Here is a 25,193-nt window from a genome sequence, read left to right as displayed (position 1 = left end):
ATCAATCAATCCCTTATTTTTGAGAACGTGAACAGTAGACTCTTGAGGATGGCCGAGACGCTGATGCCATATTTCTGCAGACCCAGATCTGGACCGATTGGAATATTGAAGTTCAGGTGGACTGCTGAGGACATAGAAATCACCCTTGCATGTTCCTGTCATTACCGTGTGACTTGTCTTTCGATCCTTAAGACAAAAATTTGTATTAGAAAAATCACAAGTAACAGGATATTGATCAGTTAATTGACTAATGGAGAGAAGATTTTTGGCCAAGTGTGGTATAAGCAAAACATCATGTAAAGGAAGTGTTGTGGTTTTATTTTTGATATAGGCATCTCCAATGGCTTTAATTGGAAGAGTTGTACCATCACCAATCAAAACAGAGTCTGAGCCTATATAAGAACGTAAATTTTTTACATACCTTTGTTACCTGTCATGTGATTGGAAGCTCATGTGTCTGTGGTCCATTCAGTGTCAGCAAGGGTGGTGTTAAGGGTGAGAGCAGCCAAGGCTTGTGGCACTTCGTCATGCTGCAGTGGAGGCTTGGGCACATACCAGCAAATCTTGGCAATATGACCCATGACACCACAATACCGACACCGAATATTTCGATACATTTCTCTTTCAGCGGAGGTCATTCTACGTTAGCCAGGTGGAGGTGGTCTTCGGGCCATACTAGCTTGATGGTTTTGATCATTGTTGTCTCGGCGAGACTGATTGGAGTTTGAACCTGCAAAAAAAGTGGAGCCTGTAGGTTTTGGTGAGTTATTATGGGCTTGAAAACCTCTACCATTGGAGTTGAATGGAACTTGTGACCCTCGGTTGTGATTAGCTTGTTGTTGAGAGCATTGTTTCTGGCCATAGAAGGCATATTGCGGAGTTTGAGAAGAGGCTCCAAACAAGGTCTGTCTTTGTTCATATCCTTGAAGGAGAGATACCAGCTCAGTATAGCTTGGACGTGGAGGTTTGAGCATCGTAGTGGCAAAGGTCTCATAGTTTGGACCAAGACTTGTGAGTAGAGAAAAAACCTTGACCTTGTCCGTCACTGGGCAACCAAGAGTGGCAAGGCTATCACACAGACTTTTGAATTTACGAAGATGTTCAACCAGAGAGACAGTCTCATCTTTGCGAAGATATGTGAGTTGCTGATGAAGAGTATACTCCCTTTCCTGAGAGTCCTGTGCGTAGACCTCCTTGAGAGCATCCCAGACAACTTGCGAAGTCTCTAAACCAATGACTAAGCCGAGAGCTTGCTCAGTAAGAGTGCCTATGAGCCAACCTCGGAGTAGCCTATCAGATTTACGCCAAGCAATGAATTCTTCTGTAAGATCAGTTGATGGTGATGGTTTGAATTTAGTAGGAGCTACTGTTACACCTGTAAGATATCCGACCAAATCTTGGCTTTCAGATAGAGCAAGGGCTTGCTCACGTCATAATGGGTAGTTTTCTTGGGAGAGTTTGAGGGTGATGAAGTTTCCTACGTTGAGTGAAAGGGACGCCATGAAATTTGTGTGTAGGGGGCTCTGGGTACTCACACTGCTCTGATACCAAGAAGAAAAGTAAAAAACTTTCTTATTACTGATAAAAGTTAACGTGAGTACAAGAGCCATAAGTTGTACTTCTTTATAGAGGTCAGTACAAGTATTTTTAGTACAAGATATTCTGTGCAGAATCCTTCATTAACTAGTGAGTTGTGCAGAATCCCTATTTAACTCCTTGCAGATTTTGTAGGGCTGTGCGGAATCCCTGTTTAACTCCTTGCAGATTTTGCTAGTCATTTTGAAATTCAAATTCTTTTGATGCGGTGGAATCATGCTGGTTATTAGTGGCGGTGGTTTGCGATGGAGAAAAATTCTCTTTAGAGAAAATCGGTTGCTTCCCTGTATAAAGGGCCTAGGTTGTGAAGGGGTGTCTTCAGTATAAAACCAAGGAGGAGATTAGTTTCTCAATTGAAGATGGAGAGAAAATCATATTTTGAAAGGATGTGTGGGTAATATGGATACCTCTTTAATGAATGAGTTTCCAAATTTGGCCAGGTTAGCAACATGATTTGATATATCAGTTGCAAATTGTTGGTTAGCAACATGATTTGATATATCAGTTGCAAATTGTTGGTCGACTAGTGGATGCTCTGTAGTTTGGTCACCCCATAAGTATCAAAATCTAAGAGATGATTAAAGCATGCACACACTAAAGTGATTGTATGTCCTCCACCTATCACAGTGAGCTCCAAATGCAATTGAAGAGATTTTAATGGTGGATATCCCATCCTTCTCTGATGTAGTCCATTTGATAATCTACGAGTTGTTTCTTAATTAGGACCATAGGAGAGGATCAAGGGAAGCAAATGATGGATAGATTGGATGTACCATACACATTGAAGTGGGCCCCACGTATTATGAATGTATATCAACTATTGTGTTCTACTAGTGGTAAAAACTTTGTCTGACATGAAACATGAGTTTTGTTGGGTTTCACCTTACAACTGAAAGTTGTAATATGTTCCTTTACAACTTAAGACTACAGGCATCCAAACGACTCCTGTTGGAAAAAGAAAAGAAAGGAGGAGAGATATACATTCACAAATAGATTGCACTTCTGAGGTGGGCCCAACATAACGCCCGGCCCCAAGGCATCCGTGGCAGGGAATCCAACTGTCACGTTCTCACAGGAAAACAGATTGGCTACTCACCCTGCCACCACCCTGTGTCTGGTGGTCGGTGCTCTGTGGGCTCCACCATGATGTATGTGTTTCATCCATTCCGTTCATCCATTTTTAAAGATCATTTTAGAGCTTCATTTCAAAAATGAGAGGGATATAAATCTCAGGTGGACCACACCACAGGAAAACAATAGTGATTGGATATCCATCATTTAAATCCTCCTAAGGCCCACTGTACTGTTTATTTGACATCCAATCTGTTAATTAGGTCATAAAGACCCAGATGAAGGGAAAAAAACAAAGATCAACTTGATCCAATACTTCATTCAACGCTGTTTCCTGTAATGTGGTCCACTTGAGATTGGGATATACCTCATTTTTTTGTAATACCATGAAATAATCTAGCAAAATAGATGGACGGCATGGATGAAACAAATACATCATGGCAGGGCCCACAGAGCACCGACCACCAGCCATTGGCTAGTGGCAGAGGAGTAGCCAATCCGTTTCCCCCAAACGTTTTTAATGGTCGAAGCTCATTTAACATTGTTTCTTGTAATGTGTACAAATTGAGATTTGTATATACTTCATTTTTTTATCTAATACCATAAAAAGATATGAAAAAATATATGGACCGCATCGATGAAACAAATACATCATGAAGGGCCCACGGAGCACCGACCATCAGCCATTGGCTGGAAACCCTAAACGCACACTAGTCGAAAGGACACTGCCGCAGGAAGTTCCTGCGAAGGAAACCATCATGATGCTTTTGATAAATCCATCACGTCCATCCTTTTTTGGAGCTCGTTTTAGGACAAAAGGCAAAAAAAAAAAAAAAAAAATCCGAATCCAAGACGCAAGTGGGCTTTCAATGGACCACTCAAAGGAAATAATTTGAAGGGTGAGTGTTGCCCTATATACCATTTCCAATTGTGTGGTCCACCTAAACAAGGGATGGAGATTATTCGTGGGCCCTACACCTAAGATGGGTGACGTAGCTGGTTGTTAGAGTGGATTTCACGTAAACATCAAGGTGGGGCCAATTGAGCTGCCGACCCATCTGCTCGCACGGCCTAGGTGGTCGAATGATTAATTAATTGCATTAATGAGGTAGTTTATTTTTTCAATCGTACATTGAGGGCATTTACGTCATTTTATAGCAATTTCACCATCCTATAAATATCACGTCCTATCTTCGACCTTTTACAAACCCTAAAAGTCACCCTAAAGATCCCTCTCTTTACAACTCTTACAAAGCTCTGAAGGAAAGAGCACTCCTCCTGCGGCCGTATACCTCCGTTGCGGTAAGTTTATACATTCTTTCATTTTTTACAGCATTTTATTTATTTCTATTTTCATTTTGTATGGATAGACTTCTAAAAATCACTCCCTCGTACAAAGCACTCCTCCTGCTATCTCAGTAATGTCAGAAGTCGAAGTCGCCAGGAACTCAACCTCCGCCCCCTTCGAAGTGGCCAGCAAAAGGATATTACGTAAGAAAAGGAGAGATTAAATCAATTTTAATAATAAATTTTTTTAATAATCTATTTTTTTCTATTTAAAATGCAGATTTCTTTCATGTTGGCTTTGTGTCAATATCTTTAGCGACGGCCCTCCTTACTATTATTCATGAATATAGACCTATGTTGTGGAAGGGATTAATAGTGTTGCTCTACGCAATCATTGCAGCATATTTCTGGTTTTTTTTGTACCTATATGTAAAAAGACGTCGTACACATTTTCCTGCTCCCACCTCTATTAGCACTGTTCCCATACCGGAACGAGCGGATAATGAAGATGCTCGTCCACCGTAATAGGAATTAGCAGAGAAACAACCGGTTAATGAAGGTGCTCCGGTTAATGAAGATGTTGAACAGCCGGTTAATAAAGATGCTCCGATTAATGAAGATGCTGAGCAGCCGGTTAATGAAGATGCCCCGGTTAATCAAGATGTCGAACAGGCGGTTAATGAGGATGTTGAACAGCAGGTTAATGAAGATGCTTCTGGTCAGGGACATCAGGATGCTGTTCAGACCTCTATCACAGGTCCGGTTCCAGTGCAAGAAATCATAATAGATATGAACTGGTCCAACGACAACTGATGTTGCTTGAATGAACCGTTTCAATCAGCTTACAGACAATGAGTAATGACGAGTGGTGTTTGCTTTCATATTAGGTGTGTCTGTGTTTCCTTTTATATATATTATAGTCTAATGTTTAACGGACAATTTTACTTTCATATTAGGTGTGTCTGTCTTTTATTTTGAGTAGACAATGAGTAATGAGTAGTGGTGTTCGTTTTCGTATTAGATGTGTCTGTATTTCCTTTTATATACATTATAGTCTAGTGTTTGACGGACAATTTTACTGGGCTCACCTTGCAATATAGGGCTGAGCGCATGAATATAAAATCCATGGAGGCCCAGAGAGAGAGGCCGCCTGTGATCTTCCCATGTGGGTTTTGAAGGGAGAGATACAAACCTACGTTCTTTTCGTGAAAGCTGCTCAGGGTCAAGGTAATCCTACAAAGCCAGGGGCGTACGGATCACTACAATATCATCTTTACTTTCCACACGTAATATTTTTTTTTGGTAATCAGTACCGTGTAAACAATGGGCTCCACTGTGAATATTACCCTTCTATAAAATCAGCATGATACACTCTCCAAGTAAGCCAATCGTGTATATTGAGTCTACCGTTAGTTATCTGTTGATTCTAACAGTATGGCCCACCTGATGCTCGAACTAAAGTGATTTTTGTGGCAAGTAACCTTCAAGTTGGGGCCTACAAAGTTAACGGTGAAGATGTCCTACATAAGTGGCATGATGGCGGGAAAGATGGCACGGTACCACAAGCTGTGGTACTCTGCCTGTAGGCGATGAGTGTCGACGCGGATTGCCTGTGGGCCTGGGCCAAGGAACTTTCTGCAGTTGGAAGCTGTGTGGGGCCCACGGAGATCCTCGTGACAAATCCACTCCGTCCATCAGTTTTAGAAAACCACTTTAGCACAGATATCTAAAAATAAGTTAGATCCAAAACTCACGTGGGCCACATAACAAAACAGTGTAAACGGATGTTGTAACCTTCCTGGAGCCTACCATTATGTTTATATGCCATCCAAATTGTTCATGGGATTATTATCACTCAGGTAAACTGTAGACAGAAATATCATCCTGATATAAAACTTATGTGGTCCCCACCAAGTTTCCACCATCAAATATTCAATTCCCACTGATTTGTATGGTATGGCCCACTTGAGTTTTGGATCTGTCTGAATTTTACATTCCTCTCTTATTGTTGTGTCTCAAACTGATGAACGGAGTGGATTTATCATTCCATCTCTGTGGGCCCCATACAGCTTCCAACTACAGGAAATTCTGTAATCGGGCACAAGAAATCTGCGTCCGTCTAAAACATATTCTAAACGGTCCATATTTTTTCTCTTTACACGTGGAGTCCGCTTATTGAGTGGGCCTGAGCAGATTAGCACGTGTGGTGGGGTAAATGTAGGTGGAGCCTAGCTATGCCATCATTATAAAAATAGTAAAATAGTAGGGGTGGCAGGAGTTCTTTGCCTTTCACAAGAGAAGAAACTTGCAAAGCTTCACCTGAGTTTTCTGCAAAAGAACGTGGAGTATGTACCTGCTTCTCATCTTCTTCTCTTTTAGCTTCATCTACGAGCGGTCATCACAGGCTTTTTGTCGGGTCTCATATACCCGCCGCCACTATACACGTTGCATATTCAGAATCTGAGTCCAAATTGGCAAAAATGTGGGACCGGTCTTGGATGGGAAATGATCACAAGGGTTGGAGCTGTGTGTGACATTACGCCGTCCATCAGTTTTAATAACATGAGCCCAAAAATGAGGCAGATTCAAAACTCAAGTGGGCCACACGAAGGAAATAGTACTGTTGATGTCGATCTATCGTTGAAACCTTCCCGGGGCTAATGAATTTTTGGATCAGGTTAATTTTGTGATTTCAGTTCATCTTAGTGGGGTTAATCTTACCAGTGGTTTGGATGGCAGATAAACATCATGACCAGCTCTTGAAAAGTTTAAATGAATTGTGTCTCCATCCTCACTGTTTCCTCTTGCGTGGCCCACTTGAGTTTTGTATCCATCTCATTTTTTATTTTTTATTTTTTGTCCATGTTAGGAAATTAGGTTGTGAAACTGATGGACGGTGTGGATGTTGCATGGACGGCGCAGTGGGCCACCAAAGGCAGCTGACCATACATGATACGTAAAACCTGTATATTCATTTTGTGGCCCACCTAAATTTGGCTTGAGTTTAGGGTTTTACTTTAACCCAGGTGGAACCCACCTGATGAATGCATTAGATGACATATACACAGCACCTTGGACTCCATAGTCCATCTGGAAGTTTCTTTGGTGGGTCATTCTCATCTTTTCTCTTTGGTGTGGCCCACCTCAGTTATGAATCGGGCTGGATTTGGCATATAGGCACACATGATAATATTTCCCGGATCCATAGCACAACCGCATGATTTCATCATAGCCCATGTTGATGGGGCACGGACCCAAAAATCCAACGAATGGATGATAATAACTGCGTGATTGGTGGACGGTTAAAATGAAAAGGGTCAGTCAACGGTTTATATTCAACCAGCTAACGTCCCCAGAGTTCGTGATCAAGGCCATTGGTTTGTTGGGCAGCATAAATTTCACAACTTGTGGCAATCCAAATAAACGGTCAAGAAGAGACGATAATTTGACATCTCTGTATTCAATTACTTTTAAAGCACTTGTGCATGCATGCCTATAATGTCACCATATTGTATTCACTGACGGTGCACATGGCTACATTTGGAGCCGTTGGCGTCCAATTCACAAATCTGGACCGTCCACCAGGTCCAGTCTACACTTCTCTTCACTTTGCAAAAACATATAGAAGCATGTTGTCACCGTGATATTAATCTTGAATGAGTGATCTTATCCATCCATTTCGTCAACGACTGATTATGACGATCAAAGAAATTTTCAGTGTAGCCTAAGAATTATGGACTGGGCCTAATGAACGGCTTAGATCAAAGATTTTGCAATTGTGGGCATTGAAATTTTTCCACTAACGGAAGACTACGTGGAAGACTGCATGGAGGGTTGAACGGCTGTAGGGTGGAAGGCAATGTACTGAGTGTTGTGAGTGGTGGTTCTGTGATTCTGATTTCTGAGATAGGGTAGCTTTAGACAGAAGTAGCAGTACATATCAGAGGGAAGTTTGAAAAGCCTGTAATCAAGGGATGAGAAAGAGCTATAAAAAGAGGAACCACAAAGAGGATCCGCCGCTGAAAAAATTGAAATACTACAATTCCCACGTCTCCATCTCTCTCTCTCTCTCTGCACGCCGGTACCCCACGCCTCTTCGTACTACCCCGCCTCTCTTTAGCTCCGCACAGGCAGGGATTCTGAGTGGCCAGCGTTATGTATGAGTTTGATCCACACCGTCCGTCCATTTTGATCTATTTTTTTAGGGTATGAGCATGAAAAATGAGGCAGATACAAAGCTCAAGTGGAATACTGTAAGGATTGAATGCCTACCATTGAAAACTCCTTGGAGGTGACTGAAGTTTTAAATCAAGATGATATTTGTATTTTTCCCTTCATTCATGTTTATATGACCATATGAATAGGTTGACTGATAAATAAACATCACAGTATAACCTAGGAAGATTTATTGCCGCTGATTCCTCTGGCGTGGTCCACTTGGGCTATGGATCTCCCTTATTTTTGGGCTCATACCATAAATGACATGTGAAATGGATGGACGGCTTGGATAAAACCAATACATCATGGTGGGCCCCTCAAGAGCCCTTGCATGTGTCAATCTGGTAGGAGTACCCAATCCGCGTCCAACACCTTGCAGGTAGGTGAGGTTGGGCGCTGTGGGGCCCTCAATGATGCATGCATGTGTTTTATATCCGTATCATCCGTCTATTTTTCCAACTCATTTTAGGGCAAGAGCTAAAAAATGAAGCAGATCCTAAGCACAGGTGGACCACACCATAAGATACAATGGGGATAATGACAACCATCCTAAAACCTTCCTAGGGGCCGCCAGAATATTTATTACCCATCCAACATACTGATAAGGTCATACATACCTAAACAAAGGAAAAACACAAATATTATCTCGATCGAAAACTTTTGGGTCCCTTGAGTATTTTTTAATAGTAGTCATCCAATCACCACCATTTCCTATGGCGTGGTCCACTTAAGCTTTTGATTTTCTTCATTTTTGGGATCATGTTCTAACATAAGTTTGTAAAACCAATGAATAGCATAGATAAACACATACATCATAGTAGGCCCTGCAGTACCCAACACCAACTCCCCAATCTGCTTCCCACACCATTAGGCCCACTTTAATGTGAAGTATGTTTGATATCTACTCCACTCATTGTAGCTTTTGTGAATACTACGTCCGTCATGCACATATTAATTTCCCAACGTATGCTCTTTCATCATTAAATGGGATTAGAATAACCCTTAGCTACACGCAAGCCTTTATTAATTAAAAGTAGCAACTCATGTTAGGATATGATCCCAAACATGAGGTTAAAAATTAAGTGGGCCACACCAAGAGGAAAAGTGGAAATGAGAACACCTGGTATTGAAAGAATCCTGGGCCCTCCGTTATGTTTATAAGCCATCTGCTCATAAAATGAATACATATTAATAAAGAATTAGGTGGGCCATATTGTAGGTGATAGCAGGTATGAGAATGATATGTTGAAAGCTGTCTAAGCCATCCATAATGTTTATGAGTCCAAATCCTCTGCTTAACACAGGGTTTTCTTACTTGTTGCAATATGATTAGATCACATTATCATTGACTACATTTAATGCAGCAATGCTAAAAAGGTCAATGATGTGATCAACAAGCAGAGGATCTGGATTCGATGTTTATATGGTCATTTATATAATACATTCAAAATGAAGGTAAAAATGAAATATAAGCATTATCCAAACCTTGGTAAGCTTTAAGAAGGTATTAAATATTTCTATCTGGCAAGCCTGAATCTTATAATTGGGGCCTGATTTTTTAGCCCATATCCTAACATGATATGTTTACATGAGATCAACTACTGGAATATTACACAAGTATTATAGAGGGCCCCAAGAACTTCGAGTTCCACACCATCATAAAAGCCAGCAGATGCAAGAGATTATCACACGCATGAGGTGGCTGGCTTTCAAATAGATGGAATAAAATGAATACAATTAATAGTAAAAAAAACATTTATTACTGAAAATTGAAGGAAAATTTTAAATTATGTTTTTTTTTTTTTTTTAAAAAAAAAAAAAAAACCAAGAGTTATATATTCATATATAGGCAACTTCATAGAGGAGTTACAAAGAAAGTATGTCCCACCAAAACAAAAAGGAGAGGAGGGGATATATGAGCTGATTCTAAGCTGACGGTTGAGGGAGATACGACTAGTAGATTGTAAGTTTCGACATTGAGGTCATGGGTTGAAGTGGGGATGTGGTGTGTGGGTGTGAAGGTGTATCTTAAAAAAGGATTCTATCTTCTCAGCCCAAAGATTAAAAAAAGAAAAGAAAAGCTAAATACACAACTCGTATGACATGGGCCACACCACATGGGAATTGGGGTGCTGACCATAGGTTTGTGATGAATTTTTTTGAAAACATCATCCTGCTAAAAAAAACTCAGTTGGACAACATGGTGAGAACTTAGTGATTTTAGGGAGCAATTTTATATTGGGAATGTTGGTATGTGTTATGTGAAATTTAATCAGCAAAAAAAAAAAAATGTGAAATTTAATCAGCCTTATCTTTTGTATTCACACCTGATTAACGGAGTTGATTTTAGATATTCGGTATGGTATACCCACGGAGCTTGCGTGTTCTACTCTTGCTGTGTAAAGCAGGTGTTGTAGAATGTTCCAGTCCGGAGCGACTTCGATGAATGGCCCAGATTGATGCATCTGCTGTCCGATGCCTACCATATTCCCGCTCTCGCGTAACGTCCTTTTTCTATTTCCTTTTCTATGAAATCCAGACATCACACCAGAAAAGTCTAAAGTTAGGGACCAGATTACGTGCGTCCTCGACCGTGGGGTCCACCTTCATATATTAATGGTATATCAACTCTGTATTTTCCTGCTAAAACTTTTTTTATAAAAATGAAGCAGATTCGGATTCATGAAAGGTAAATAATAATAATAAATAAAAACAGCTTGATACAAAACTTTTGTGGTCACAAAGTTTTTATTGGTTAATCAACACCGTTTCCTGTGGTGTGATCCACATTAGATTTGCATATACTTTTAACTCATGCCTTAAAATAAACGGAAAACAGATGGACGGCATGAACATGCAATAAATACATCAAGTTGGGATCTAGGGTTAGAGACTCACCGTGTTGGGTGAGGCCGGAGCCGCACCTAATCCGTTCCCCTCAAAAATTACGAGTGCCTAACCATTTGGTTGACCCTGTTATATTATAACGAGAAGAATGGTGATGTTTGCCCCTGCCTGAGATCGCCTAAGAGGGCCTATAACAGCAACGGCTGCATCAGCCAGATTGTAGAGCTCACCATGTTGTGTGTGAGATCCAGTCCGTCCATAAAGTGAGCCATCTCATGGTCATAAAACGGCCCGAAAATCAGCATTATCCAGAACTAAGATGGCCACAACATATATATAATAATTTAAAATCACACAAATTCTCTAAATTCATGAAGTGTGCCCCTTACCTGTTGAGGTTATCCTCATCTAAGGGTTGGATGGTATATACCCTCCAAGGTGGTCCCCACGCAGAAGTACTTAATGGTGTATTCCAATCATCGTTATTCCGTGGTGTGACACTGTTAAGCTGATTTTGGGCCTAAGATGGACCTCAGTGGCCTAGGACACGTCACACATGCAAGACGGTAGTTTTCTAAAAGAAATAATTATTACTTTTTCACTTGTTTGAAAATGATTGAGTAATTCCACCCGTCCATCAAATGCATCACCCCTGTTTCGCCTTTATTGCATACATCAGGCTGATTCAACACTCAGGTGGACCACCCCATAAAGTTTTTTTTTTAATACTCGAACTTCACGTTGTATGGTCCACCTGAGCTTTGGATACTGTGATTATTGATTAGTTCTTTCATCCCGATGATTCCTATCGGATGAATTGAATAGATGGCCATGATTTTTTAGTTCCAAAAGTACCCAAGCGCGGCTGTGTAAATTCAACCTAGAGAGACCATGGAACGTCGATCTATCCCACATGCCCTTGGAAATAGGAGGTGCAAAGCAATTACAAAACGACGGCAAAAAGATTCACTCATGACTTACAAGTATCGTTATTTGCCCAAAATACCCTGATCATTCATAATACGGCTTTCAAAGATGGAGTATTCTTTTATTTTTATTTTTAAGTCCAGACGAATGCGCATGGGAAAGATTATTACTTTCTGAGTTACGCTGCAGTACAGTTCGGGACTTAACAGTAGGATTCGGGTCATTTTTCATCGGGTTCAAACCGTTAATGTGATGATCCTATGAATAGGGTATTTCAACCATTGGTATCTTCCAATAAAAACGGGGGAAAGATCGAAAGGGCAGAAACATTCCAATAAAAGAGATTTCACCTTTTGGGTACCACGGTGAGACCACCCATCACACAAACGGCCTGGATTATTAAAAAAAATGATCAGAGATTCCACGCGCCTGCAGTCTCCACATTTAATGTCTCCCTCCACCCGTGAAAACAAAAAACGAGCAAAAAAACAAAAGAACGATGAAAAGCAACAGGCATGCAAAAGAAGAACAATGACAGTAAAAATTCATCAACCCACAGTTACCAAAAAGATTGCATATGATATATCATATACCAGGTTCTTTCACCAAAACATTCCTTCCGTATGTATATACCATATATTCTTCTCTCTCTCTCTCTCCGTTAGCTATGTACAAGATCAACCCACTCACGCTACACAGCCCTATTCCCTGTTTCTTACCTACACAGACACGTACCCATCCCACATTAATGAAGGAAAAAGGAAAAAATGAAAACGACCCATCAACAGATATTAAGCTTGATGCCAAAAAAAACAAAAAAACAAATCTTCATTTTCCATCATCCCCTTTGCAGAGAACATAGTGCCCCCACTATTTATTTACACCAAACTCCGATTGACAAATACGCCCTCTTTCTTATTTCTGCGTTTACACAGAGTGATCAAGAAGGGTGTAACTCTCAGTCGGGGCGGGTGCAAATATCAATTCTAAAAACCGAAAGTGGAAGGAAAAGGGTATCAAAAGTAAAACTATACTACTAGTTCAGTAGCAGGTGACGGAGGAAACAGAGAGGGGGTAACGGAAGGTGTTGGCATACTGGAAGGAGATGCTGCCGCCGTTAGAGAGAGCCTTTCCGTCGTTGACGAGGCAGTCGTTGTAGCGGAGGCGCTTGAAGATGGTGGGGTTGATCATGCGCGCAGAGCTGAACCAGCCACAGCTGAGGTGGATGCCTGAGATGGCGCACCCGCTCACGCAAACGTTGAGGATCTCGACCGTATACGTCGGAATGCCGTTGGGGAGTGGGGTCGTGGCCCCCTGATACAGCCGTATGTCGTCCTTGGAGCACCTCTCACCGATCCTGTTCGTCTCTTCTGCCGCTGCTCCCCACACGTCGCCACGTACGTACGAGACGCCGGACGGATAACAGAAGAATAAAAAAAAAAAAAAAAACGCCAACACGAAGAGATTAGAAAATTTTAAAAAAAAAATAAAAAGCAAGAGAGTAGACAAACAGACAAGACAACCACCGTCTGAAAGCACTCGACTAGCCCACGGCTGCAGAATGTCTGCCGCCCAGGACAAAAACATGCTTTTACGCGTAGCACCACCCCAAAGCAACGTAACGATGCGACTTTACTTTTTCTTTTGTTTAATCTTTTTTTGCTAATTTTCTTTTCTAACCTACTTTTAGGTCGTGGGAGAGCCTGACATGCCTTGGACACCTGGCGTTTCTGGTCTGTGATGAACGGAGTAGATTTCTCCTATTGGTGAAAGAGGTATCTAACCCATCCATTACCATTGTGTAAAGGGCAGACAAAAAAGTTGCGTTCGTTTTTAGCTCTGTCGACTGGCAGGATCTGGTGGCTGCACGCTGGGTCCACATGCTTAGTGGCTCGAAGAACCGTACACGGTCTGGACACTAGGTTACACTTGCTAGTGAAATGAAAGTTTTCAATGGTTTGCGTCCAGCCCCATAAACCAAAAGGTTCAGATGGTCACTGAAGCGTGAGTTCCGGAAAATAGCAGGTCCATGGTAGTACAGATGATATGAACGGTTCAAATCATAAGACAGCTCATCACGTGGCCCATAGTGGCCGGCGATTAACGCTGCACCCTAAGGCGCGAGAGAGGCAAAACGAACTAAAGAAAGTAGGAAAAAAAAAAAAAAAACACGCTCCGTAATGGGCACGGAGATTCTCTACCGAAAGTGCAGTCGACCAACCATGATTAGTGCGCGACATCCACACCGTCCATCAGTTGTGCCGCCTCAATTTAGGATGTAGGGTTTTTTTAAAAATAATCTGATACTACCGCCTTCAAGTGGGTCACACCCCATGGAACAGTGGGAAAGAGGACGTCCACCATAGGAAACTCTGGGGGCCCCACCGTGTTGGGGCCCTCCAGATATCAGCGTGGTGGGATCCCACGAAGGTTTCCATGGTGTTTGTCTCCATCATCACTTATATCTGTTGTGTCCTACTTGAGTTTTGGATCGGCATGACTTCGGGTCTCAGATCCTAACATGATCTGCCGCAGATGGACGGAGCGGATGGCTACACAACTTTCGTTTCACGCCTTGGTGTGCCGCACGTATAGTAAGTAAACGACAACTCGCCCAAGCGAATCGCCATATGTTTAGTTTCCACGGGGCAGGAATAAACGCATTAGAATCGCAGAATCGAACGGCTCAGATTATTTTCTGAGCTGAATCACAGTAATACCGTGCACTGGCCCTACGTCTCCATTTAAGAGTTTCCGGCGCATGTTATCCCAATCCCTACACCGATTCAGATTGGAGAGAGAGAGAGAGAGAGAGAGAGAGAGAGAGAGAGGAATAGATACTAACGTACGCAACCAATTAAAGACCCCTAAACCCGAAGGACGGCTATGGGCGAACTGAGAATAATAACGTGCGCTCTACCGGTGCATTTTAGCAGATGGCCTGAGCTGCGAGCAGTTTCCTTACCATGGTCCAGAAGCTTGCGGCCGACAGAAGAAAGAGAACGACGTGATCTTTCATTAGCGGTCGGTGTCAGCTGCATCGGACGCTCGTAATGCTGCATGCCTGCAGAAACTCAAAAGGTAAAAAATAAAAATTAAAAACTATAAAATAAAATAAAAATATTTCTTCTAATTATTAAGATTATATTATTGAAAGAACGAAGCAAAGCAGAAGACAAAAAGAGACGAAAAAGGAATGGGAAATCGCTTTTCATGTTGCAGAAAGAGAAACCATGGAATAAAAGAACAGCATACCGACCAGAAAAATAAAATATATAATAAAATAATATAGAAACAGTAGGAATCTACGTTGGTGGAGAGAGAGAGAGAGAGAGAGCAACAGACCGGAAGAAAACGCGAGTAGGAACACGGCCAAAAATGCCGCTGCAACGAGAACCGGCACGACCCGACGCTTGGAGAGAGTCCGCATCGATGGAACCTTCGAGAATCTCCCGCTTTCTAAGAGATTTGCAAGCAAAAACTGGCTTGATCGAAGAACTTTACAGGCTCAAACCCTAACGCGGACTTCAGAACCCCAATCGGCGATTTCTGAAGAATCTGCTAGTTCGGAGCTTTAGAGCGAGGAAATTCGACCGTCTATGCCTGGAATGTAGCAGATGCGGACCCGTGCTGTGGAAGAGCGAAGGACTCAGAGCTGCAGCAATCAAACGAGTAGAATAAGATCTAAAACGTAGCTGCTTAAGAAGAATCAATGCAGGGATTTGACTTCCAAGCCTCAAAGCTCGAGGTGATTTCGATGGAAACTGTTGTAAATCAGATCTGCATGTGAGAGAGCACCGAAAAAGAAAGCTCCGGGCAGGGCATTGAAAGAACTCAGTTCCAAAGCCAGAAAAAGGAAAAATCGACTGGAATTTCGACAAAAGAGCCCTTCCATAAACGTATCGAAGCAGGAAAGTCGAATTCCCTGAAGAGCCTTGTCGAGAAAACACCAGACACCATCGGAAAGCGGAGATTTCTACAAGAGAAAAGCAATCAAAGCATTCGGAAGATGAAACGCCAAAAGACCTTGAGAAAACACGAAAATGGCAAAAACGCAGCGATTTCTAGGGATTTTCGCGAGATCCGGGGCTCGGAACGCAGCTCGGCGTCTGGCAGAGCAGAACAGGGGCTGTAAAATGAGAGAAAAATGCGTTGATTTTTCACAGATTTTCTTTGCAGGGATGGAGATCGGACCTTTGAATAGACGAGGAAGAACAATCTTCGTCGAAGGGCGTGCTGATTTCAGAGGAGAAACGGCTAGGGTTTCGAGGCGACTCCTCTCTCTCTCTCTCCGTCGATCGCTCTCCCGCTCGGAATTCTGTTCGATCTCTCTCTGGGCTCTGATCTGTCCGTCCAAATGGGGGAGATTCTATTGGAGGGATATTCATACCATCGCTTTAACTGAGTTTAACCTCAGGTTAAAGATCTTATTAACCATAGTTAGTTAGAGAGATGCTCGAGTTATATGAGTTTTTTTGGGATTTTACAAAAACCTACCCAATTAACATTTAATTTACGGGAGCGGATAAGGTGTTCCCCGGGTAACACCTTAGTGCATGTTACCCTTAATGTGGGGCCCACCGTAATTATTTGTTGTATATCCACGCCGTCCATCCGTTTCTCCAGTCCCGTTTAGGACGTCATACTAAAAAATACTTAGATCCAAATATCAATTGAACCAATCCACAGGAAAAAGTGGTGATTGAATATCCACCATTAAAAATTCCTAGGGTCTACATTAATGCCCAAAATAACGTTTCCTTTACATCCAACCCGTTGATAAGATCAACCAGACTTGGATGAATGAAAATTATAAATATCAGCTTTGTTTAAAACTTTTGTAGCCTCAAAAATCTTTTAATGAACATTAACCAGAATTTTCAGTTGTATCGCCCACCTGAAATTTAGATCTTCTTAATTTTTAGGATCACCTACTAAAATGATATGGAAAAACGGATGTACCGAATAGATATACAAAAATCATATTAAGTTGGGCCCCACACGGTAAGGGTACACCACTAAGGTATTTCCCGGGTAACACCTAATCCGCTCCCATATCTATTTTACATGCCGGAACCTGTTTTTCAAAAAGTTTTCAATAAACTACCTCATTAATGTGATGAATTTAATGTAATTAATTCATCATTCAATCACCTCCGTCGTGGCTTAACGGCGGCTACGGTAGGCCGTGCAAGCAGACGGGTCGGCAGGTCAGTTGGCCCCACCTTAATGTTCATGTGAAATTCACTTTGACAACCAGCTACGTCACCCATCTTAGGTGTAGGCCCCACAAATAATCTTCATCCTTTGTTTAGGTGGACCACACAATTGGAAACGGTATAAAAGGAAACAGTTACCCTTCAAATTATTTCCCTTGCGTGGTCCAATGAAACCACCTATTGCCTTGATTCATGGGACTCAGGTTTAAATTTTGCTGTGAAAGTTGATGGTCGGAATGGATTTTATATAATAATCATAGTGGGCCTTATAAAAATCAATAGTGTACGTTGGTCCAAATGTTTCCTTCTTCGTAGACTATCTGAATGAGGAAGAAAATTGAAAAAGTGATCTATAAACAGGTCTTCGTTGTGAAAATTTGAAGGTGGCCACTGATCAAATCATTTGATGGGCACCCAAGGGTATCCAACGGTCCAAGATCACTTGTGCCTAATAACCTGCCCATTCCATTTCGGAAGCGGATTGGCTGGTATACCACACACCAGCTATATAGCTGATGTACAGATGTCAGCAAATCTTGTGGGTCTCATCATAAGGTATGTGTTATATCTAAACGGTGCATCTATTTTGCAATCTCTTAGTAAGTCTTGAGACGAAAAATAAGACATATCTAACTATCAAGTGGACCACACTGCAAAATTGAACGTCTACCATTGAAACCTTTTTGGGGTGACAGAAGTTCTGGATCAATATGAATTTGTTTTTACTCTTCATCCTGGTCTCTTTGGCCTTATGAACAGATTGGATGGAAAATAAACATTATGTTGAGCCCTACCAATTGTGTAAGGTTAAAATCATTATCTCCCTGCTATTTGTGGTATGGTACATTTGATCTTTGGACATGATTCATTTTTTGGATAATGATCTAAAATGATCTCAAAAAATGTATGAACGGCGTGGATATAATAAATACATCATTGTGGGGCCATGTAACTTTGATCTCCTTTGAACCGTTCGTACAACTCAGCTTGGAGCTCGATCAGCGTCGACTCTCGTCTTGGTACGACACACGCAGCTGGTGTGTGGTACACCAGACAATCCACTTCCTTCCATTTCCATGTCCATAGCTTCACTCGATCAAATTGCCCGACAAAATCAATACCATTGACTATTTTCACCCAACAAACGGATAAGATCATCTGCTCAAGCTACCATGTGCCAAAACGAACTAGCTTTAGACAATCATAAGTGAAATCCAAACACATCCAATGGTTAAGATGAGAAATATAACAACTATCCACATTCATATGAGAAAATATGAGTTTTTTTTTATTGCTAGGATTTGTAAATCTGAGCAATTTTCCGGAAGAGGTCCACCCAACCTAGGATTCATAAGGTGGATGGTTTGGATCTCTCAAATATAGACTCTATTTCGGCAAAATGCACCGAATATACAGTCCATACACGTGGGTCGAGGATCGATTAATGAGACACTCCGTGACACTGCAGCAGGGTACATTCGTTATTTTTCTGAGTCTTAGTGGCAATTTTTTAGGAATTATATCCATTGCAAATCCGTTCTTTCAAGCAATATCATTGCCCTAGCCGCACGTGTAATGGCACCACCACTTTGCACGTGTGAAGCTTACCACCAGGACATGCTTTCCGTGGCATCAATTACATGGACTAATAAAAGTGGATTGCGTTGTGTGCCACACACCACCCACCAAGTTCTGTGGGCCCCACCATGGTGTGTGTATTGTATGGACGCCGATTGCTTCCTACAGCCGCTAGAGGTGGGTACGGGAGGACTCGATCCGGCTAACTTGATTTGTCTGACTCGGTTCCAACTCAACCGGAGTCGAATGGGTGAGTCGGTCCGAACCGAGTAAGCTTCACCCAATCCGAACTCAAACTGAGATGAGTTCGAGTTACTCAATAACTTAACCCGACTCGACCTGACTCTCTAACCCTACCCCGATCCGATCCCAATCTCTCTCTCTCTCCCTCCCTTCCTCATCTCTCAATCTAGGCCAGACCGAACTCGGGATCAATTCAGGCATGTTGGACTCAGTATCGAGTCGGATCGAGTTTAGATCAGGCCTATTTCAAAACCAAATCGAGTCGAGCTAGCCCTAACTCGGTCCGACTCGACTCAATGCCCAGCTCTACCCTCGCCCGTTCCAGCAAGGAGAGGTCAGGAGCTTTGAGTGGCCACTGTGATGTATGGGTCTTATCCACACCGTCCATCCATTTTTTTTCATATCATTTTAGGGTATAAAACCAAAAATGAGTCACTGTCTCAAGTGGACCACACCACATGGAGCAGCGGTGATAATGATTCTGACCGTTGAAACTTTTTTAGGACCACCGTGATGTTTATTTGCAATCTAACCTATTCATAAAGTTACATAGACCTAGATGAAGAGAAAACACAAATATAAGCTCCATCCAAAACTTTCGTGGCCTAAAGGTGTACACAAGTTGAACTAAGTCGAGCTTGGCACGGCTCAGCCAGTAGCAAACTCCAACTCCAACTCAGCTCGGCTCGGTCCTTGAGCCTGACTGGCCAGCTTGGCTCAGTTCAAGCAGCTCGGGCGAGTTCAAGCCTACACAACATTTTCTCAAACACATACAACGCATCTTCAATTTTTCATAGAATGCAAAATAGTAACAATAGCATGCAGGTATTTTATCAAACACTGGGTGGGCAACATCAAAATCATGATTTGAGGGCAATTTTATAATGTAAAGTTTATTTTTTTATAATGATTTATTTCATATCCATTCCTTCCTCGTCACTACTGGGTGAAGATACCTCATTTCAACACTGAGGTCATGGTATCGATTCCCTAGTGGGGGTGGCTAACAGTGGAGTGTGTACTGACAGTGGTTGTGTACTAACAAGCTAATCGAAAAAAAAAAAAAAATCCTTCCTCGCCACTATCCGATTTTGCGGAGAATGTATGTGCACGAAAAACACTTCATTGAGTCATTTCATCAAACACTTGGCAAGCAACATCAATATCAAAATAACTGAGTCACCGAGTCAATTCGATCCGAGTCGATTTGAGTTGAGGTTCAATTCAAGTCGAGTCAAGCTCGAGCAAACTCGAACTCAGTTTCAAACTGAGTTGAATTGAGCCTTTTTTAGTCGAGCGAGCTAACCAAGCTAACTTGGTTCGTGTACAACTCCATCTATGGCCCCCAAGAAGTTTTCAATGATAAGATTTTAATCCCCATTTTGTAGTACACTCGAGCCTTCAATCTACCTCATTTTTGGATTTATAAGGTAAAATGATACGAAAAAATGGATGGACGGTGTAGATAAGACTCATACATCACGGTGGGGCTTCGACTTCCCCAAGCTGGAGAAGTCACCGGTCAACCTCCTACGGAGGAGGTCGCATTCTATCCAGTGTTCTTTTCCTGTGGTCTTTGGTTTCCTCTCCACCTTGTGGTAACTAAAGTTACCACAGAGTCATTGTGGGCAGCTGAACCCCAACGTTTGAAGAGCTATCTTCGGCTGTTGCATTCTTTAGGAGCTGGTCGGTAACTCATATCTCACAGTGGATGAGCTCCTCTATTTGTAATAGGCCAAGAGTAGCCCTAACTCTCATGACTTGTATTACTTTTCTTCATGGTCGGGCAAGGGTCAAGCCATTATTACCAACAACCCATCCTCTAATAAGGGTTGGAAGAACAAATGATTATTTGTAACTGGGGAGCTAGAGGGCTTACAAGCTCAGGTCCCTACTTCCTTCACCCTCTCAGGTCGTACCACATATTTAGTTGTTAGGCTTAGATTTTGTTTGTTTTTGTTTTGTTTACTTGCTCCTTCAATGCTGACGTCTGGTTCTTTTTCTTCTGCACCTTTTCTTAGATTCCAACACAGTCTTTCCACCTTCCATCTGTGCCAAATCAGGATTGCTCGAGAGCGTCCTACTGCTCAGAGGGACTATAAAAGGTTGGTTACTTCGCAGCTCCTACAGTAGTTCGGTTTTACTCCGGTAGGTAAAATTTTCAACCTGAGTTGGCTCTTGGTTATTGATTTTGTAGATAAGCTTTTTCATACTGACCTCTCTCTATTGCGATTACAGTAATGGCGGACCACCCTCACTCTTGGAAGAGGAACCTTCCATCTTCAGCTGAGCTAGAAAGGCTGAAGAGCATGGGGACAAGGGCGACCGCCCTTACCTCTGACCCACCAACAAGTGGAGCTCTTACAAGCATCGCCCCCATAACAGATCCAGCTAGGTTGGAAGGGGGAGTTGTTGCTGCTCCTTTTGACGCTAGGCCACCATAAGTGGTTGAGCTAAATGCACCTTCCCAAGGGCAGAGGGAGCTTAGGCCTAGGAGGCCTGGGATACTAGAGGTGCCTTTAAGCACCAAGGCTTGACCCTCAAGGAGGCCACTATAAAGGGCCTTCGTCTTCCTCTTCCTCAATCCTGAGGCATCTGGTCGTGCTCTTAAGCTGGGGTGGGGCCAATTGCTCGAGAAATAGGTAAATTATTTATTGTCTCTGCATCCCGAGCGGCTGTTCTCGATAGTGGTGAACTCGGCCATCAAGGTACGTCAATAAGTAGGGTTGTACACGAACCGAGTTAGCTCAGTTATTTTTTGAGCTCGAAAAAATTTCAAACCGAGTTCGGGCTTGCCCGAGCTTAACTCGACTCAAATCGAACCCTAACTCGATTCGAACTCGGATTGAACCGATTCGGTGACTCATTTACTTTGATATTGATGTTACTGACCAAGTGTTTGATGAAGTGACACAACGAAGTATTGGTTGGTGGCTAGAGGTGTACACGAGTTGAGTCGAGCCGAACTTTGCCCAGCTCATGCTCGACTCGGACTGCTCGAGTCCCACCTCATGCTCGGCTCGGCTCGGCCCGGCCCGGCCATGTTCGAGCAGAGTTCGAGCCGAGTTTTTGAACTAACAGAGGAGGAAGAGAGGGAGGAAGACGGGCCGTCAGCCGTGCATCGGTGCAGCCGTGCGGGTAAGGGAGGATGAGGGAGAGAGTAGAGAGAGAGAGAGAGAGAGAGAGAGGAGCTTCGCCAGCCGAACTGATGGAGAAGGAGGAAGAGAGGGAGGAAGACGGCCATGCATCGGTGCGGCCGTGCGGGTAAGGGAGGATGAGGGAGAGTCAAAGAGTAGAGAGAGGGGGAGGAGAGCTTCGCCGGCCGAATTGACAGAGAGGGAGGAAGAGAGGAAGAAAGAGGTGGGGTAGGGTTAGGGTCATGCGGCCAGGATGTATTTTGAAAAGGGGGTAGGGTTTTTTTTGAAGGGTATATATACCCTGTACCGAGTCGAGCCGAGTTCGAGCAGTATTCAGGTCAAGCCGAGTTGAGTTAGATCTAGCTCGGACTTGACTCGAAATGTTCCGAGCTTCCAAAAAATGGCTCGACTCGGTTTGAACAGAGTTTCGATCCGAGTCGAGTCGAGCTTTTTCAAGCCGAGTCGAGCGAGTTAACGACCTTTTGCTACTCGTGTATAACTCTACTGGTGGCAAGGAATGTATGTATATGAAACAAATACCCTTTTTTCTTGATTTTGATGTTGCCTACAAGGTGTTTGATGAAATACCTGTAAAATCGTTACTATTGTTTTACATACAGTTAGAATTTGAAGATGCAGTCCATGTGTTTGTGAAAATGCTATATAGGCGAACTTGGCTCCACCTTGGCTCGATTTGGCCCGAGCTACTAACCAAACTGAGCCAAGCTGGCCAGTCAAGTTCGAGGATCGAGTCGAGCCAAGTTCGAGCTGGGATCAGCTAGTGGCCAAGTCGAGTCGAGCCGTGCCAAGCTCGACTCGGTTCAACTCGTGTACACCTCTATCGATAACACGTAGATTCTACCCCTCTTTTTTTTTTACTAACATTGGTTTTGTTTCTGTTGCAAGAGGCCCTCAGGATTATCGCTCTCCACCAATTTTCCATTCACCCTGATGGCTCGGGTCAAGGAGGTTGACTGCCTACTCAGCCCTGCCCAGACTAACCTTGAGTTGAAGGCCCGGGAGTTGGTATCGGCCACAAATGACCTTGGAGAGCTTCATGATGACCTTCGCGTATCTAAGGATGGGCGGGAGGCCAATCTATCCCAACTGGCGAAGGAACATCAACGGAGTGCCACACTAATGACCAAGAGGGCCAAGCTTATGACAGAGGTGAGGGCCATAGTGGCCAAGACAAAGGCCGGTACGACAGTGGAGGCTTACAAAGCTTCTGAGGTCCACTAAGCAGAGTTGGAGGAAGTCTTCAACACAAACTTCGCCAATTGTCGAGAAGAGGTCCAGGGCAATTTCCTAAGCTTAGCCTAGTGGCTGGACGAAGAGGCAAGCTCAACAAAGAATGTTGATAATGCAACCGAAGTCGCCATCGATAAAGTCACTCCTGAGCTAGAGGGACCTCTGCCACTATAGGCATTTTTTTTTTAGTAGACTTTGTGTAATCTTGACTTTTTTCATTATTATGAAAAAAAAAAAAAAATTTACATAACTTGAATCATTACTTTACCTTTGTCTTTGTGTATGCATGTTGTCCCCCGCTTCCGAGCTTGGTTTGCTTTGGCTGAGTGATAGGGTGAAACATAATAGGGGTCGGACCATTTAGGGATTTCCTTTTTAATCCCAAGCACTTAGGTCGGTGTCGATTATTTGTGTCCTGGCTGTGTCCCTTGGGTTCATTACCTTATCAAGGTAACTAGCCTAGCTAGATGGTGCCTTTTCGGCCTCTCGCTCTCTTTGGCTTCCTAGTCGTCAAGCCTTTCGCAGTTGGAAGGGCACCGGCTCGAGTTTAGCCCCTTCTCAGGTTCTCTAGCCGCTGTGTTCATCACTCGTAGACAGTAGTTCGTGGATGTACGAAAAGCATGCTCTTTTTTATTCATAAAAAAATTATAAGTAATTAACATGTGAGGTGTTATGTCTGCTTGGCATGCATAACGTGCTTGTAGAGTTCGATCGGGTCAGTTACTACCGATAGTAGAACTTCAGGTGCTCTACATTCCAAGGATGAGGCATGGTTAGCCCCTCTAAGTCCTCCAGCAGGTATGTCTCTAGTCAGGATATACTGGTGACTTTGTAAGGTCCCTCCCAGTTTGGTCCTAAAGCTCTCGAGCCAGGCTCCTTGGTGCTCAGAGAGACCTCTCAGAGCACTATGTCTCCCACCCTGAATCTTCGTTGCTTGACCCTTGAGTTGTAATGCCGAGCAACTCTTTGTTGGTATGTGGCAACTCTCACTTATGCACTGTCTCTGAGTTCCTCGAGTCGGTTGAGACTCAGTAGGCATATGCTCGTAGTTTTCCTCTAGTCGGAACATTTAGTACAATTTGACGGGATCCCAATTTCCAATGGGACCACTGCCTCTACATTGAAGGCCAGTGAAAAGAGGGTCTGTCGGTAATCATTCAAGCAGTGGTCTAACATGCCCATAGGATATGTGGCAACTCATCAGCCCAAAGCTTCCTTGAATCTTTCGAGTTTGGTCTTGAGTTAGCCATTGAATATGTGTTTGGACTGAGGCTCAAAGATCAGGCCAATTCAACAACACTGGGGTGGAGGTGGGAAATGATTGGAATGTGTGGAATCCACTGAGGTGTGAATATACAATGCAATCCACTCATCTGACGCACCACATGTGGATTGATGGATTCTTCTAAAATCAGGACATTTCCATGACACATGGGCCACACGGCATGAATATAGAGGTTTTAAACATATTTTACTCAATTTCCCATGGGTGTGGATAACCTAAATTATAGATTTTATTTAATTTTAGGATCCATGGTGAAAAATTGGCGGTGCATGTGTTTTCTATTGTTGTCCTCAATTAGTGCGTGTCAGGCCAACCATGTGCGGCAGTCCTTTTTCAAGTAACATATTCTATGTGTGCAAATCAAATAAAGAAGATATCAATCTTTTCTTTGAGTGTAGTCATTACAAATTGCTAACATTATCACAAATCCTTTAAAATGGAGAGTCTTCATTTTTTTTAAAAGAAATACGTGGCATAGGCTATGTTTATCACTTCTCTTAAGAATTCTTGCTTGCTGCAATCCGTTGCCCTTGA

At 42.8% G+C, this 25,193-nt stretch overlaps 1 protein-coding gene across 1 annotated transcript; it reads right to left on the bottom strand.

The window, feature by feature from the left end:
• Positions 1 to 12,973: 12,973 nt before the first annotated feature.
• Positions 12,974 to 16,286, bottom strand: LOC131239389 (TPD1 protein homolog 1-like). The gene is made up of 4 exons (XM_058237081.1): positions 16,141 to 16,286; positions 15,292 to 15,601; positions 14,912 to 15,010; positions 12,974 to 13,322 (listed from the first exon to the last, which is right to left on the bottom strand). The coding sequence occupies exons 2-4, from the start codon at positions 15,374 to 15,376 to the stop codon at positions 12,988 to 12,990; spliced, it is 519 nt and encodes a 172-aa protein (XP_058093064.1). The 5' UTR covers positions 15,377 to 15,601; positions 16,141 to 16,286; the 3' UTR covers positions 12,974 to 12,987.
• Between the last annotated feature and the right edge of the window lie 8,907 nt (positions 16,287 to 25,193).

This window comes from Magnolia sinica, chromosome 3 (assembly GCF_029962835.1).
Source record: "Magnolia sinica isolate HGM2019 chromosome 3, MsV1, whole genome shotgun sequence".
In the NCBI taxonomy this organism is placed as follows: domain Eukaryota; kingdom Viridiplantae; phylum Streptophyta; class Magnoliopsida; order Magnoliales; family Magnoliaceae; genus Magnolia; species Magnolia sinica.
Note: the sequence above shows the minus strand (reverse complement) of the source record. Positions and strands in the feature narration are given on the sequence as shown.